At 44.1% G+C, this 18,256-nt stretch overlaps 2 protein-coding genes across 2 annotated transcripts in view; both read right to left on the reverse strand.

The window, feature by feature from the left end:
• Nucleotides 1-2,250, reverse strand: part of LOC310779267 (H-2 class II histocompatibility antigen, E-S beta chain-like) — a 5,124-nt gene extending 2,874 nt beyond the window's left edge. The window contains exons 1-2 of the mRNA XM_083639784.1: nt 2,171-2,250; nt 1,688-1,960 (exon numbers count right to left, since the gene is read on the reverse strand). Of these exons, the coding sequence (XP_083495910.1) occupies nt 1,688-1,960; nt 2,171-2,225 (328 nt within the window). The 5' untranslated portion in view covers nt 2,226-2,250. The remainder of the gene's footprint in view (nt 1-1,687; nt 1,961-2,170) is intronic.
• Nucleotides 2,251-12,042: 9,792 nt separating this feature from the next.
• On the reverse strand, nt 12,043-17,440 carry LOC310779860 (H-2 class II histocompatibility antigen, A-U alpha chain-like). The gene is made up of 4 exons (XM_083640367.1): nt 17,330-17,440; nt 16,763-17,014; nt 15,945-16,226; nt 12,043-12,395 (listed from the first exon to the last, which is right to left on the reverse strand). Exons 1-4 carry the CDS (start codon nt 17,400-17,402, stop codon nt 12,274-12,276), a joined length of 729 nt encoding a protein of 242 aa, XP_083496493.1. The 5' UTR covers nt 17,403-17,440; the 3' UTR covers nt 12,043-12,273.
• Nucleotides 17,441-18,256: the final 816 nt, after the last annotated feature.

Below are 18,256 nucleotides of genomic sequence, written 5' to 3' on the forward strand. Positions count from 1 at the left end.
GGCTGTAGGACCCCACATAGCTGTACTGCGCAGGTCTCCAGGACCCTGAGGCAGATCCCATCCGGACCTGCAGCCTTGTTCTGGTGTAGCTTCTCCAATTACCTCTTGACCTGGTTGCTGGTGACAGTCTGGTGGTGGTGGTGCACGCTCATATGCGGATTGGAGACTCTGGAGAAGATGCCCTTTTTTTTTGGTGTGACAAAACTCATTCCAACTCATGCGCTTTGTGTGCTCAACCGGAGTTCCTCTGGCTTGAGCTAATTGCTTGTCATCAGTGATGTCACAATGTCTCCCCCAGCTCACCCACGCCCCCCCATGGGCACATTTTTTCCGTTTTTTCCCCTCGCACCAGATTCATGCCAGACCCCTGAAAAGTATTTTGGCAAATTTTGGAGATGAGCACTGGTGCGCCTTGTAACTCCGGACACACACACACACACACACACACACACACACACACACACACACACACACACACACACACACACACACACACACACACACACACACACACACACACACACACGTCCTCCAACTAGAAGTGCACTTAGACAGCGCAGACCTCTGCCAAGGCCAATACTCCAGTCTACTATGATATGCACATTTTGTGAGTCGGATCGGAACCTGAACCCTGACCTAGTACCCACTCAGCCACTCCCCCTACCCACCCCTCAAACCCCAAGACTCTGCAGCCTTCCTATCACTCCTATCTCTAGCTAGCAATGACCCATTTTCCCTAGCCCTGCCCCTTCCTTGACCCTAATCGGATCATATCCGCTCCAAAGTGTAATGGGTTCTTCCTTGGCCCATGCCATGCTACAACCTTCCACCAAGGTTCATGAAAATCGGCCCAGTAGTTTTTCTGTAATCCTGCTAACAGACACAGACACAGACACAGACAGACAGAGGTAAGCTAGTGTTACAGTAATAGTACTTCTAGTTTCAGTATCAGTGTTTTGCCACCAGATGTCGTCACTGAGCTCATTCTGGTTTAGAGTTTATTGACAACCAACTTTAATGAGAAACAATATTAATTTATAAATTATTCTTATGAAAAACCATTAAAAAAACTCCCAAAACAATTTGCAGAGTAATAGTATATTTTTCCATGGAATGATCTGACTGATCAATCTATCAATCAATATAGATTTCTGCTTTTAGTTATTATGCTCCATGGTCCTGCAATCAGCTCCAGAAAGATGCAAACCTGGATTACTTCATCCCTCTGGGTGGTTTTAAAAGTCTGCTGCAGTCTTTAAAAATGGAAGTGTGTAGCTGTTTTACTTGAGATTGTATACTGTGTAAATTATATATTTGCATGTATTCCCTGTCATTATATTTTGTGTTGTATTGTTGTAACTTATGTTTGCTGCTCTCTTGGCCTGGACTCCCTTTGAAAAGAGATGGAAATCTCAATGGGACTCACAGTTAAATAAAGGATTAAACAAATATAAGGAAACAGGCACACATACAAGTGTGTGTCTGCTGTATCTATGTTTGAAAATACATTTAATTTAAACTCAAGTTAAACAGTAGAAACTAAATCTGACAGAATCTATTTCCAACTGAATTAATTTGATCTTGAAATTAAATTCAATAAGAGCCCTGTAGTCCTTATTTTAGTCAGTGATGTGTTATTATTATTGGGGTTATTTCATGGTGTTGGATGTAGAGAACAGCAGCTCACCTGTCTTAGTCACAGCAGCCTGGTAGTCATTATCAATGTTGTGTTTGCAGTAGACCTCCTTCCAACGCCTCATTTGTCCCAGGTATGCAGCGTTGTTGTTCCATTGCTCTGCGTTATGCAGACCAATCTCAGTGTATCCAACAAATTTCCCCACACTGCTGCTGAACCTGATGTACTCCACCTTGTTGTAAGAGTAAGAGTCTGTCAACTCTATGTCCTTCAGCTCAGTGGAGTTGAAAACACAACGCGTCAGCCGAGAGTTCTCAAATCCATCTGGACATCAAAGACAAAAACAAATTAAATCTGCAAGTTTAACAGATGTATAATATCACTTCCATTCAAGCTGATTATTATTTATGAACCTATAGTATATGCCTATTTCACATTCACAACGCATGCCTACTGTATATTACATTCACAAAATTAATTGACAGCTGAAATAGGCGTATTGATGAGTTCCAGGTATTGATGTATTGATCCTACCTGCTCCATACAGACTGATGAAGAAGAGGGAGAAGAGCAGAACAGATGAAGCCATGTTCCTCTGCTGAGTTCACTAACTCTGACACACTCAAACAGAGTCCTGCTAGAAAAACCAATGTAGGAGCCACACACTGGTCACATGACCAGCATCACCTGTCGCCAGGCAGACAGTCCAGCCTAAATGCTGCTGATGGCAGAGCCAGAGAGCATCAGGGAGAACTACATTGTCCCTGTAATTATCACACATTTCAAGTTATCTATAGCTATAATCAATCTATTATCTACAGTAAAATATCGATCACAGATCAACAGTTACCTATTATATAGTCATATCTACAAATATATATCTATTACAGAACTGCTATTTATTATAGATCTAGTGATCTATCTCTAGTGATGCTGCTACCACCCTCCCCCCCCATGTTGTTTACAGCATTTCAATGCATTATGTTCTTTGCAATTGTTTGTTTTGTATTGTGTGAATGCATGGTTTTACAGTATGTGCTTATTTCAGAAAGGTAGCAGAGCCAGATTAACACCCCCAGGGGCCCCAGGGCACTGAAGCTCCCAGGGGCCCCCCTACCCATCGTCCGGATGTTTGGATGTTTTTTCGCCATATTTAGAGGAATATCTCATTTTAAATTAACATTAGTATTATACTGTTATGTTATTATTCCGTTTCTCAGATTCAGTTTCTCACTCACTCATAGGCGATTCCAGGCTTTGCAAAGAGGTAGCACCAGCAGGATAAAGATATTAGTCTGACTGGGGGGTTTCTAGCGGGGGCTGTGCCCCCCCTGGACAAAGAAATGTTGTACATTTTAAAGTAAAATGCATGAATCTGATGCACTCCGAGAGCAAAAGGAAGAGGCTAATCTTCACATTAATATCCTCTTCACTGTGCTGTGGCTTTACAATGATGAAAAAATAATTGACATTACATTTCCAATACAAAACAGCAGAGGGTGCCGCAGCACCACAAGCACCCTCACTTCCCGCGCCCCTGGTCACCACTTGCCCACAGGCATCCAATGAGACTAAATCATCAGACTTAATCTTCTTGGAAACACATTTTATTTAGTCCTGATTGGTCTTAGATTTGTGTCATAGTTCTGTGGAGCCCAACATGAGCCCGACAAAAAAAAAAAAAAATTGGAGGGCCCCTTCACCCCGAGGGCCCCGGGGCACCTGCCCCGGTTGCCCTATGGTTAATCCGGCCTTGAAAGGTAGTCACTATGTTCTTTTGATGACATGATTTATTAACATGAGCAATGATATGAACATGTGATCAAGATTATGAATGACAGATTATGAATGTTCAATGGTTATAAAAAGTTCAAAGTCTTTGGCGATTAGACTCCATCAAGACTCTGAGACGTCATGCTGACGTTATCGTGAGACATCATGCTGATGTCATGGTGATTATGAAGGGGGTAGTGAAGCCGTGAGTAGAATAGGATATCCCCCTGTGGAGTCTAGACCTGGTGGTGGTGAACTAAGGCTTCTGGAGATCTCCGACCTGAAGGAGAATGGGGTGGAGGAGGGTTGCAGCAGCACTGAAATGACAGCAGATAAGAGTATGAGAAGGGAACAGCTCTTAAAGGTTGCCGCTAAAGCTGTGATTGGCTGAATGGGAAAGATGTGGCCAGCTGTGATTGGATTAGCAAAACCACCCACGCCCCCTTAATCAGGTAGATGCATAGCACCTGAAGGAGAGAGGGAAATGTGTAAGTGAGAACATTAGTGACTCTTTCTGAAATACGTTAAAACTTCACTTCAGAAAGGTAGTCACTATGTTCTTTTGATGACATGATTTATTAACATGAGCAATGATATATTTACATGTGATCAAGATTATGAATGACAGATTATGAATGTTCAATGGTTATAAAAAGTTCAAAGTCTTTGGCGATTAGACTCATTCAAGACTCTGAGACGTCATGCTGATGTCATCGAGAGACGTCATGCTGACGTCATCGTGATTATGAAGGGGGTAGTGAAGCCGTGAGTAGAATAGGATATTCAAGATTCAAGATTCAAGATTCAAGATTTTTATTGTCACTCCATGGTACAAGTATCACGTGTGAAATTCTTGTGCTGTGGACTCCGTTTACAACATAGTGCAAATAGTACAAATATAACAAATATAACAGGGCATATGGGTGCAAAAACAACAAGAGACACAACAAGCATAAGGCAGTATACAGTGATGGGCAAGCTACTTGGAAAATGTAGTAAGCTAAGCTATCAGTTACTCTCAATTAAATATAGCTAAACTACATTGAAGCTATCCCCAGAGAAATGTAGCAAGCTAAGCTACGAGCAACATGGCAAAAGCAGCTTGCTACATCAAAGCTACTTTTTTCTCACATTGAATTAACTTCATGTAGAACAACTTTCAACCAAACAAATAGGCAGGTAAAAGAAAATATCATTTTGATTGTTTATTATATTATAAAACACACTGAAACTCTCACTGGCACAATATTCAAAAACAGACAATAAAACCTGAAAGTCTTCTTCATCACTGCCAGTGGCTCCCTCTGGCTCTGCCATCTTTCAAAGTTCGTTGCTGATGTGACTTCGCCAGCACATGACATATTTTGCCCTACCCTTAACCAATCATCAGTCTTCATTGCCTAAACCCAACCCAGTCAGAGGCAGAGTAGTGCCGGGTCTTGCTGCAAGAGAGGCAAGGATGCTAAAAAGCAAGGATGAAACAACAACACTGTCTTGTTGTCCGTCATAATGGAACTGGAAGTGCTTTATTGGCTACACAGGCACACTTGACATATGCAATGTCTCCTCCTGTTTAATCCAAACCGCAGCAGAAATCTCCACTGCGTGCTTTGCTCATGGATTTTCTCTGGCGAGTAGCTTGTAGCTTTTGCGGGAAGCTACAAGCTACTTGGGTCTATAAATAGCTTAGCTACTGAAAAAGCTACTTGGTTCAAAAGTAGTGAAGCTACCACCAAGCTACTGAGAAATGTAGTTAAGCTATGTAGCTTCACTACTTGTAGCAAGCTACTGCCCAACACTGGCAGTATAGTGATAAGACAAGTCAGAGACAGTGGCATATTCACTGCACATAGGTGCACGTGTCGGGTGCATACTTTAGACGTGCTTAAACATTTTAAATTCTGCGTATTTGACATACAGGTGCAAATAACATATTCCTTATTAAACATACAATTAAACTCTGCATTTTAAATTCGGCGTATTTGACATACAGGTGCAAATAGCATATTCCTTATTAAACATACAATTAAACGTTAGACATACGTAATGGTAGCAGCTACAGTACGGTACAGTGCGGCTACTAGGGGTGTCACGATACACTCAGTTCACGATACGATACGTATCACGATACTGGGTTCACGATAACGATACGATACGATACGATTTTAACAATATTTTTTTAAACTTGAATAATGACAATATATGACTGGAAAAGTAGTATTTTATTTGAAATGCACAAATACAAAACATGCTGTTGTGGGAAATTGTTATTACAATAACAACTAGAAAAAACATGAGATTGGAGATAAGGCTTATCTTGAAATAGAATGAGTTACACCGTCACTTAGATTTACTTTGAACTAAAAGGTTTCTCAGCAGTATAAATTCTCATTATGCATCTTCAGTTTTTCTTCAAACTCAAACAACAAGACTTTTCTTAGTCTATTTTTTATGCATCTTCAGTTTTTCCTGTCAAGTAAACAGTTTTGCCAGAAACTCAATTGAATGGTTTCTCTCCTGTATAACTTCTCATGTGTCTCTTCAGAGACGTGTTCAACTGAACTACTTTCCACACATTGAACTTCAACAAACAAAGACGTTTCTTTGTCTACTTAAATTTTTTTTTTTTTTTTTTTTTTAACGATATGAGATTTCATCTCAACGATACATATCGTGACGTTTTACTATCGCGAAATTTCGTGGGACGATATATTGTGACACCCCTAGCGGCTACTACACTATTTGTGTATGTTAAGGAGTCTCGTGGCCTGCGGGAAGAAACTGTTCCTCAAGCGATTTGTGCGTGCTTTCGGAACCCTGTATCTTCTCCCTGAGGGTAGCAGGGAGAACAGGCTGTTGTGGGGATGGTTTGTGTCTTTGATGATCTTCAGGGACCTCCTGAGGCACCGCTGTTTATACAGTTCATGCAGATCTGGCAACTCACATTCTGTTACGTGCTGTGCCGCGCGTCTCACTCTCCGTAGCGCCCTGCGGTCCATGGTGGTACAGTTCCCGTACCAGGTGGTGAAGCCGCCAGTCAGCAGGCTTTCAATGGTGCCCTCTGTAGAAGTCCCTGAGGATTTCTTTCCTTAGCCCAAATTTCTTCAGGCGCTTGAGTCCGTGTATTCGCTGTTGGGCCTTTTTGACGACAGTGGCGGTGTGGCCGGCCCATGTCAGGTCCTGGTGGATATTGACTCCCAGGTACTTGAAGCTGTCCACCCTTTCCACCACTGTGCCGTTGATGGTGATTGGGGGGTGTGCGCCCCCCCCCCTCCTGTAGTCTACAATGATCTCCTTGGTCTTGGAGACATTCAGAGAGAGGTGGTTGTCCTGGCACCATTGTTCCAGGGCCCCCACCTCCTCTCTGTAGGCCGTCTCGTCGCTCCCCGAGATCAGCCCCACGACTGCTGTGTCGTCTGCAAACTTCACGATGGTGTTAGAGGTTTGAGTCGCCACGCAGTCGTGGGTGTAGAGGTCATACCAGAAGGGGCTGGAGACGCACCCCTGGGGCGCTCCTATGCTGATGGTCAGTGGGGAGGAGGTGAGGTTGCCCACCCTCACCACCTGGCGGCGGTCTGTCAGGAAATCCAGGATCCAGTCGCACATTGCTGTGTTAAGTCCCAGGTCCTTGAGCTTGCATACCAGCCTGGAGGGTACTATGGTGTTGAATGCTGAGCTGTAGTCCACGAACAGCATTCTTACGTAGGTGTCTTTGATCTTTGATATGACCAGCTTTTCAAAGCACTTGCTGGCTATTGGTGTGAGGGCTATTGGGCGCCAGTCGTTGAGGCTGGTCACTTTCTGCTGCTTGGGAATGGGGATGATTGTCGCTGCTTTGAAGCAGGAGGGAACTCGTCGGAGGGAGAGAGACTGGTTGAAAATGTCTGTGTATACGCCTGCCAGCTGGTGGGCGCAGGCCTTGAGGACCCGCCCGGGGATGCCGTCCGGGCCGGCCGCCTTGCGAGGGTTGATACGCAGGAACGACCGGCGCACCTCCTCCTCAGTGATGGTGAGAGGGCGGTCTGGGTCTGTGGGGGGGGGAGGTGGGGGGGGGTTGGTGGTTAGGTGGGGATGGGAGGGGGTGCTGAGGGCTGGGGGGGAGGGGGGGGGAGGGGAGGTGGGGGGGAGAGGTGGCGGGGAGAGGAGGGCAGTGGGGGGGGGAGAGGAGGGGCGGTGGGGGGGCGGAGGGGGGGAGTGGTGGTGGTGGGGGGGGAGAGGAGGGGAGGGGTGGTGGGGGGAGAGAGGTGGCAGGGGGGGGAGAAGAGGAGGGGAGGGGTGGTGTGGGGAGAGAGGTGGCAGGGGGGGGAGGAGAGGAGGTGGCAGGGGGGGGAGGAGAGGAGGGGGGGAGGGTTGGGAGGAGAGGAGGAGGGAGGGGGGGTGGTGGGGGGGGGTGATGGGGGGGAAGAGAGGAGGAGAGGGGTGGGAGAGGAGGGGGGGAGGAGGGGAGGCGCTCTGGCAGAGGGGTCGAACCTGGCGTAGAACGCGTTGAGTTCGTCTGGCAGGGTGGGTGACTCGTTGTTGTTTTGCTGTTTTGCCCCTTTGAAGTCAGTGGCAGCGTGGAGTCCTCTCCACAGGTGTTTGGGGTTGTTTGAGTCCAGTTTTGCTTCCAGCTGCCTGCCATATTCTCTCCGTGCTCTTTTTAAAGTGCTTCGGAGGGCATATCTTGTCTGTTTGTATTCCTCTGGTGTTCCGGAGTTGAAGGCGGTGGTCCTGGCGTGGAGGGCTGCCCGGACGTCACTATTGATCCAGGGCTTCTGGTTTGGCATTATTTTGATTATTTTTGGGGGGATTATGTCCTCTGTGCATTTTTGAATGAAGCCTGTTACTGTGTCTGCATACTCGTCCAGGTCTCCTGCAGCCTTGAAGAGGCTCCAGTATAACAACTGGGTTTAAGGAGTGTAGTTAGAGTATAACTACACTCCTTAAACCCCGTTGTTATACTCTAACTAGACTCCTTAAACCCCGTTGTTATACTCTAACTAGACTCCTTAAACCCCGTTGTTATACTCTAACTAGACTCCTTAAACCCCGTTGTTATACTCTAACTACACTCCTTAAACCCCGTTGTTATACTCTAACTACACTCCTTAAACCCCGTTGTTATACTCTAACTACACTCCTTAAACCCCGTTGTTATACTCTAACTACACTCCTTAAACCCTGTTGTTAGACTATAACTACACTCCTTAAACCCCGTTGTTATACTCTAACTACACTCCTTAAACCCCGTTGTTATACTCTAACTAGACTCCTTAAACCCTGTTGTTATACTCTAACTACACTCCTTAAACCCCGTTGTTAGACTATAACTACACTCCTTAAACCCCGTTGTTAGACTATAACTACACTCCTTAAACCCCGTTGTTATACTCTAACTAGACTCCTTAAACCCTGTTGTTATACTCTAACTAGACTCCTTAAACCCCATTGTTATACTCTAACTACACTCCTTAAACCCCGTAGTTACCCTGTAAGTACAGTGTGGTACCCCGTAATTAGCCTATAAGTACAAACATTTGTCCCCTGCTTCATAATACAGCCCGCGACCCCCTAGTTAGACTATAAGTACAGATCTTGTTACCCTCTAGTTAAAGTATTTTTTCACTCCTTAAACCCTGTTGTTATACTCTAACTACACTCCTTAAACCCCGTTGTTATACTCTAACTACATGCTTATTTGCGGGCTGTATTCTAAAGCGTTACCGTTCTCCTCATGGTCACATGGCGTCCCTCGTTTGCTCCGCCTCATCTCACCATCAAAGCGAAGCATGCCAGGGTTACTGCTCCTGACAACACAAGAAATGGTTAATAGTCCTGGCGTGCCCCTGAGCAAGGCACTGCAATTAGCTGCAGTTGTTTACTGGGTGTTCACTGCAGATGCCCACTGCTCCTGGATCTAGAGGAAGCTATGAACTAACAATAATCAGCCAATGAACTGAGGGACAACTGAAGCCGGGTGAATGAATGACGCATAATACAATAAAAGAATGACATTATCATGACTGGGTGAGCTCATCTGAGGGAAACATGACGCTTGGATACTGGGCTTGAGCTGAGCATCGAACAGCATGATGGCACATGAAACATCAGCACATAAATACATGAATGTACATACATTTATATTTAAGTAAGCAATTAGTTTAGGTTAGACAGGATGAAGGAAAATGCTTGTTTTGGCTGATGTTGCTATGTATTATTGCCTGTAAGCAATGCAATGGATTAGGTTAACAGATGCAAATTAACACTTGCCGAAGTTGCCATGGAAGCGTGCGATGGCTGCTGTCGTACAATCAGCGGTGCCTCAGGAGGTCCCTGAAGATCATCAAGGACACATACCACCCCCACAGCAGCATGTTCGCCCTGTTACCCTCAGGGAGGAGATACAGGGTCCCAAAAGCACAAACAAATCGCCTGAGGGACAGTTTCTTCCCGCAGGCCACGAGACTCCTTAACACACACAAATAAACAATCATGTAGCAGCTGCTACCATTAGATAATTATCCCCATGTTATTGCACCTGTGCAAACAGAATGTTTAATCATGTTTTTAAGGTGTCTACGCTAGAAAAGAAAAGGAAAAGTTTACTGTTATTGCTTGTTGTTCTCTTGTTTTACTGCATCTATATGCCCTGTTTTTGCACTGTTACTGTTATTTGCACTATGTTGTAACGGAGCCTACAGCACAATAATTTCACACGTGATACTTGTACTACGGAGTGACAATAAAAAAAATCTTGAATCTTGAATCTTGAATCTGTTGAGGCCTGGTGAGGACTATGAGAGGGAAGCTGCAACCATCACATCAATGAGATGCCATCCGCCACTGGCATTCCAGCCAGTCAAATATGAGGGAAAAGCAGCTCGGACAACATGACTGAATTAAAATACGCTGGAATGAACTGATGAATGCTGACACGTTTAAATGGTTCATAAGCATGACTTGCCCGACACAATCCATGAAACGAAATTGCCAGCGTGAATGAGCTCCTTGTGGGTGACTGCAGCAACGAGCAGCATGACAGCATAGACGGGAGACAGCAAGTTGTATAGTTGCAGCAGCACTGAAATGACAGCAGATAAGAGTATGAGAAGGGAACAGCTCTTAAAGGTTGCCGCTAAAGCTGTGATTGGCTGAATGGGAAGGATGTGGCCAGCTGTGATTGGATTAGCAAAACCACCCACACCCCCTTAATCAGGTAGATGCATAACACCTGAAGGAGAGAGGGAAATGTGTAAGTGAGAACATTACAGTGACTCTTTCTGAAATACGTTAAAATTTCACATGTGAGCTCACTAAGACAAATCCCAATCAACTCTGTTGACATGGTATTGAATCTTGAATCTTATCTGTCTGTACGATCAGCCAGACAGACAGACAGACAGACAGACAGACAGACAGACAGACAGACAGACAGACAGACAGACAGACAGACAGACAGACAGATATAAACTGATCAAAGTATCAATACTGTATGGATAAAAATAAATAACTTCCTGTTTACTTTGGGGTTAAAGGCCTCTTATGTTTTCATCCTCATGTGTTACATGCATGGGTGGAGTTTGAGTTGTATACTGTAGTTGGGGGCCACCAGAAGAAAAAAATAATTATATACCTGTCAATGTTGCAACTTGCACCACGCCACAAACAATAGATCCTTTTCACGGGGGCCATTTTGTGTCGAAAAAGCAGGGTAAACACAGGGGCAAGCTAAACACTAATGAGGGTTTCCACCTTCCAATCGTGGAAGTTGGAAACCCTCGGTGTTTTGCTTGCACCCTGTCAAAATGGCCCCCGTGTGAAAGGGGTCTATGCCAAAATAGATCATAGCAGGGGTACCCAACCTTTTTTGGCTTGTGACCCCACTTTTGAAATCACAAAATCTAGGGACCCCAGACATTTAAATTCCGGTATCGGTAATATCCCCTGGTCCTGGTCAAAGTGGATATTTCAAGATTCATGGACCTCAGAGGGTTAATAGCCACAGTATGTAATCAGATTACAAACGAGGAATTTGATTTAGTGTAAGTATGGTCACATCAATTAGTGAAAGACAGACCCCTGGGCTGTGTTCAGGGGGCACCCGTGGGGGAGTAAAGTATTTGTGGGGGGTTTCGGGTCTCATTGAAGAGGTGGATGGCAGTTGGGAAGAAGCTGTCCTTGTGATGACACATTTTGGTTCTGCCAGACCTCAGTCTTCTGCAATGGGGAGTGCCTCAAAGAGTTTATGACCTGGGTGGGAGGGGTCAGTGTGTGTGTGTGTGTGTGTGTGTGTGTGTGTGTGTGTGTGTGTGTGTGTGTGTGTGCGTGCGTGCGTGCGTGCGTGCGTGCGTGTGTGTGTGTGGTGGAGAGACCACCCGCAGCTTCCCCATGTCTGATAGATCTCTACAGCTAGAGGCCTCACTGGATGAGGTACACACACACACACACACACACACACACACACACACACACACACACACACACACACACACACACACACACACACACACACACACACACACACACACACACACACACACACTTTTTAACTAACTACTTAGTGTGTTTTCTGTAGCGTTAGCATAATGATTCAGATTATTTATATACAGTACATAATAAATACAGTTATTCACTATTCTCTTCTTTAGCCACAATAGAAAGCTTTATTATTTCAATGTAAAACAGTGAAAATGTAAATAACATTACTTAAAAGAATATACGCTAGAGATAGAAAGAGTATTTGATTTATTGTGTGAAAGTGAGCATGTGCTTGCTGTCTCCTCCAGGTAAATCAGTACAGATCTGAAGCAGTTTAAAGCAGTAGGACAGAAAACAGTCTGTTAACTCCTGCAGCTCCTCAGTGCGCCTCACATCATCATAACTGATCAGTTGCATTCATTTCCTTTGACGAGGAAGAAGGTTCCTGTGGCCACGCCCACCACAGCCACGGTCAGACCCAGTCCACAAAACACCGCAGGTCCGATCCCCGGCTGCTCCTGCTCCACATCTGAGGAGGAACCAAACAAATTAATACATAGTAACACACATGAACACATATAGTAACACACATGAACACATAGGAACTTAATCTGAACTTAATTCTTAACTTAACTTAACTTAACACATGAACACATACAGTAGTAACACACATGAACACAAAGGAACACACATGAACACATAGGAACACACATGAACACATACAGTAGTAACACACATGAACACAAAGGAACACACATGAACACAAAGGAACACACATGAACACATAGGAACACACATGAACACATAGGAACACACATGAACACATAGGAACACACATGAACACATACAGTAGTAACACACATGAACACAAAGGAACACACATGAACACAAAGGAACACACATGAACACATAGGAACACACATGAACACATAGGAACACACATGAACACATACAGTAGTAACACACATGAACACAAAGGAACACACATGAACACATAGGAACACACATGAACACAAAGGAACACACATGAACACATACAGTAGTAACACACATGAACACAAAGGAACACACATGAACACAAAGGAACACACATGAACACATACAGTAGTAACACACATGAACACAAAGGAACACACATGAACACAAAGGAACACACATGAACACATACAGTAGTAACACACATGAACACAAAGGAACACACATGAACACAAAGGAACACACATGAACACATACAGTAGTAACACACATGAACACAAAGGAACACACATGAACACAAAGGAACACACATGAACACAAAGGAACACACATGAACACATACAGTAGTAACACACATGAACACAAAGGAACACACATGAACACATAGGAACACACATGAACACATAGGAACACACATGAACACATACAGTAGTAACACACATGAACACATAGGAACACACATGAATACACAGGAACACACATGAATACATAGGAACACATGTGAACACATAGGAACACACATGAATACATAGGGACACACATGAACACATAGGGACACATGTGAACACATAGGAACACACATGAATACATAGGGACACATGTGAACACATAGGGACACATGTGAACACATAGGGACACATGTGAACACATAGGGACACATGTGAACACATAGGGACACATGTGAACACATAGGGACACATGTGAACACATAGGAACACACATGAATACATAGGGACACATGTGAACACATAGGGACACATGTGAACACATAGGGACACATGTGAACACATAGGGACACACATGAACACATAGGGACACACATGAACACATAGGGACACATGTGAACACATAGGGACACATGTGAACACATAGGGACACACATGAACACATAGGGACACATGTGAACACATAGGGACACACATGAACACATAGGGACACATGTGAACACATAGGGACACATGTGAACACATAGGGACACACATGAATACATAGGGACACATGTGAACACATAGGGACACACATGAACACATAGGGACACATGTGAACACATAGGGACACATGTGAACACATAGGGACACACATGAACACATAGGGACACATGTGAACACATAGGAACACACATGAATACATAGGGACACACATGAACACATAGGGACACATGTGAACACATAGGAACACACATGAATACATAGGGACACACATGAACACATAGGGACACATGTGAACACATAGGAACACACATGAACACATAGGGACACATGTGAACACATAGGAACACACATGAACACATAGGGACACATGTGAACACATAGGAACACACATGAATACATAGGGACACATGTGAACACATAGGAACACACATGAATACATAGGGACACACATGAACACATAGGGACACATGTGAACACATAGGAACACACATGAACACATAGGGACACATGTGAACACATAGGAACACACATGAATACATAGGGACACACATGAACACATAGGGACACATGTGAACACATAGGAACACACATGAATACATAGGGACACACATGAACACATAGGGACACATGTGAACACATAGGAACACACATGAACACATAGGGACACATGTGAACACATAGGGACACATGTGAACACATAGGAACACACATGAACACATAGGGACACATGTGAACACATAGGGACACATGTGAACACATAGGGACACACATGAACACATAGGGACACATGTGAACACATAGGGACACATGTGAACACATAGGAACACACATGAACACATAGGGACACATGTGAACACATAGGGACACATGTGAACACATAGGGACACATGTGAACACATAGGAACACACATGAACACATAGGGACACATGTGAACACATAGGGACACATGTGAACACATAGGAACACACATGAACACATAGGGACACATGTGAACACATAGGGACACATGTGAACACATAGGAACACACATGAACACATAGGGACACATGTGAACACATAGGAACACACATGAACACATAGGGACACATGTGAACACATAGGGACACATGTGAACACATAGGAACACACATGAACACATAGGGACACATGTGAACACATAGGGACACATGTGAACACATAGGAACACACATGAACACATAGGGACACATGTGAACACATAGGGACACATGTGAACACATAGGGACACATGTGAACACATAGGAACACACATGAACACATAGGGACACATGTGAACACATAGGGACACATGTGAACACATAGGAACACACATGAACACATAGGGACACATGTGAACACATAGGGACACATGTGAACACATAGGGACACATGTGAACACATAGGAACACACATGAACACATAGGGACACATGTGAACACATAGGGACACATGTGAACACATAGGGACACATGTGAACACATAGGAACACACATGAACACATAGGGACACATGTGAACACATAGGAACACACATGAACACATAGGGACACACATGAACACATAGGGACACATGTGAACACATAGGGACACATGTGAACACATAGGGACACATGTGAACACATAGGGACACATGTGAACACATAGGGACACATGTGAACACATAGGAACACACATGAACACATAGGGACACATGTGAACACATAGGGACACATGTGAACACATAGGGACACATGTGAACACATAGGAACACACATGAATACATAGGGACACACATGAACACATAGGGACACATGTGAACACATAGGAACACACATGAATACATAGGGACACATGTGAACACATAGGAACACACATGAATACATAGGGACACACATGAACACATAGGGACACATGTGAACACATAGGAACACACATGAACACATAGGGACACATGTGAACACATAGGAACACACATGAATACATAGGGACACACATGAACACATAGGGACACATGTGAACACATAGGGACACATGTGAACACATAGGAACACACATGAATACATAGGGACACACATGAACACATAGGGACACATGTGAACACATAGGAACACACATGAATACATAGGAACACACATGAATACATATGGGACACATGTGAACACACAGGAACATGCTATCAGATAAAGGTGTCTCACCCCAGAATCTGGTGCGTGGCTGGCTCAAGGCTCGGTGAGCCACAGAACAGCTGTAGGTGTCACCAAGCTCTGGGATGAAGCTCAGACTGGAGATCTGGTTGTAGGTGCCGTCTTGGTTGGGGTAGGGGATGGTGAGGCTGGTTCCTTCGGTCACGTTCTTGTCGTTCCTGGTCCAGTAGACCTTGACGGGAGCGGGGTAGAACCCGGTCACATGGCAGATGAGGTGGTTCTCCACTCCGAGTTCCACATCCTCTATGGTGTAGATGGAACTGTGAGGAGCATCTGCACAACAACCCAACGTAAACATCAATTCATATCAATTCCACTTTACATCTCCCAGTGTTAAATATATTTTGTTTCTCAGTTCTATCATTTAGAAGAGGGGTGATCTCTGCACAAACCGTGTACGTCAGGTGCGTAGGAGCATCAGATAAGTTGAGAATAGGAAATCCCGCAGACTGACTTCACTTAAGACTTTTATTTATATAGAGCAACGTTTCGGTCACACGACTATATAAATAATAAATAAAAGTCTTAAGTGAAGTCAGTGTGCGGGATTTCCTATTCTCATCAGTTCTATCATTTAAAAGGGGCTTTTATTTTTCACTAGCACTTAATGTATCCCCCCCCCCCCCCCCCCCCGCTAACATTAAACACTATCAGAAGAACAGCTCTCATTTCTCACTAGCCTATTTAACTATCTTTACAGTATGATACAAGTATTGTATATTTATTGCAGTCATGCAAAACACCTGCAGTCATTCCTTATCTGGAGTTTAAATTGTTGAACAGCAGTAAATTAAACGTCATGTCCTTACCGAGCTGCAGAGGAGGGTTCTTGTAGGCTTTTCGAAGTGTTTGCAGGTTGTCTCTGCAGGTGGCCAGATTATTCACAGCGAATGCATAAGCATCTGCTGGGTAGCTGATATGAGGATCTACAAACTTGGGCTGAGGGTCAACTCCTTTCTTGTTGATGAAGTCTGCGTACCACAACTCTTCACCATCCAGTCCATACATATACTCTCCATCAGTGTCTGAACAGCCTCTGATATTAATATCCTCATGCACAGCTGAGAGGAAACAAGATGGAAAACACATCACACTTTTCAAAGACAAATGTTAACCAGTCATGTTTGTAAAGAGTGTGCCTGTTTTATTGTTTTAATATTAAAACAGTTTAATAACTAATGAGCGTGAAATATCTGTCCTCTTTCCTCTGAACTAAAGCAGAAAACTTTCAACTGACTCTAAATGTCTCACTGTTCAGAAGTGTCAGCTGCCTTCAGCAGAAAGTCTGACAGTCAGTTCAAATGATTTTCAGATCAACATCAGTAACATTGGATGAGTAAAGTGTGTGAGCGTAAACACAAGTGTGATGTACTTACTGGCGTGACGTACTGCTGTGACACCAAGTAGCCATGAGAGGAAGAGGAGGGTCTGTGAGCTCTTCATCTTCATCTTCACAACACAACAGCACCGTGTTGACTTCACACTGACTGCTGCAAACTGAAGCAAACACAAGGAACAGCGTTATCTTACACACAGCTCCACCAATCACATGACAGCTTTGACTTGCATCATCAGTCTCCAGGTAGACACAGTGGACAACTGCTGAGAAGTGAATTGATGATGGAGGAGGACAAGAGTTTACTCTGCACCTTATTACACTCACATAATAACTGATGCTATTAATAGATTCAATCAATAATAACAGCTTTATTGATACTGCTTTTCAAAGTTGTTTCAAAGTGTTTGACAGAGACCAGGAAGTAAAACAGGTGGAATAAAACCAGACAGAAATGGAGGAAAGAGAAATAAAAAACAAAAAAACAATTAGGCTAGAAGAAAACTGATAAAAGACAGTAATGTGAAAACAATATAATCTCTCTCTGTGTCTTCTGTCTTTCTCACTCTCTGTCTGTCTGTCTCTCTGGCAGTGTGTGTGTGTGTGTGTGTGTGTGTGTGTGTGTGTGTGTGTGTGTGTGTGTGTGTGTGTGTGTGTGTGTGTGTGTGTGTGTGTGTGTGTGTGTGTGCGTGCGTGCATGCTTGCGTGCGTGTGTGCGTGTGTGTGTGTGTGTGTGTGTGTAGGTGTGTGTGTGTGTGTGTGTGTGTGTGTGTGTGTGTGTGTGTGTGTGTGTGTGTGTGTGTGTGTGTGTGTGTGTGTGTGTGTGTGTGTGTGTGTGTGACACTGCAGCCTTGCTGAGAGTGATTGCTGTTGCTGGTTCCACAGGCTTTTTGCTTGTTATGTATTTTGTCTTTAGTTTATCTAGTTTTCAGTTTGTGTTGCTGCACAAACCAGACAGGCAGCATGT

This window comes from Poromitra crassiceps (genome assembly GCF_964638095.1).
Source record: "Poromitra crassiceps genome assembly, chromosome: 7".
Taxonomy (NCBI): domain Eukaryota; kingdom Metazoa; phylum Chordata; class Actinopteri; order Beryciformes; family Melamphaidae; genus Poromitra; species Poromitra crassiceps.

What these genes read in the sequence shown, in the direction of transcription:
- LOC310779860 (XM_083640367.1), bottom strand. Translation starts at nt 17,402, where the DNA reads ATGAAGATGAAGAGCTCACAGACCCTCCTCTTCCTCTCATGGCTACTT. An exon ending in CACAGCAGTACGTCACGCCA is followed by an intron (nt 17,015 to 17,329) that starts GTAAGTACATCA and finishes GTTTCCTCTCAG; the next exon opens with CTGTGCATGAGGATATTAAT. An exon ending in GAACCCTCCTCTGCAGCTCG is followed by an intron (nt 16,227 to 16,762) that starts GTAAGGACATGA and finishes GTTGTTGTGCAG; the next exon opens with ATGCTCCTCACAGTTCCATC.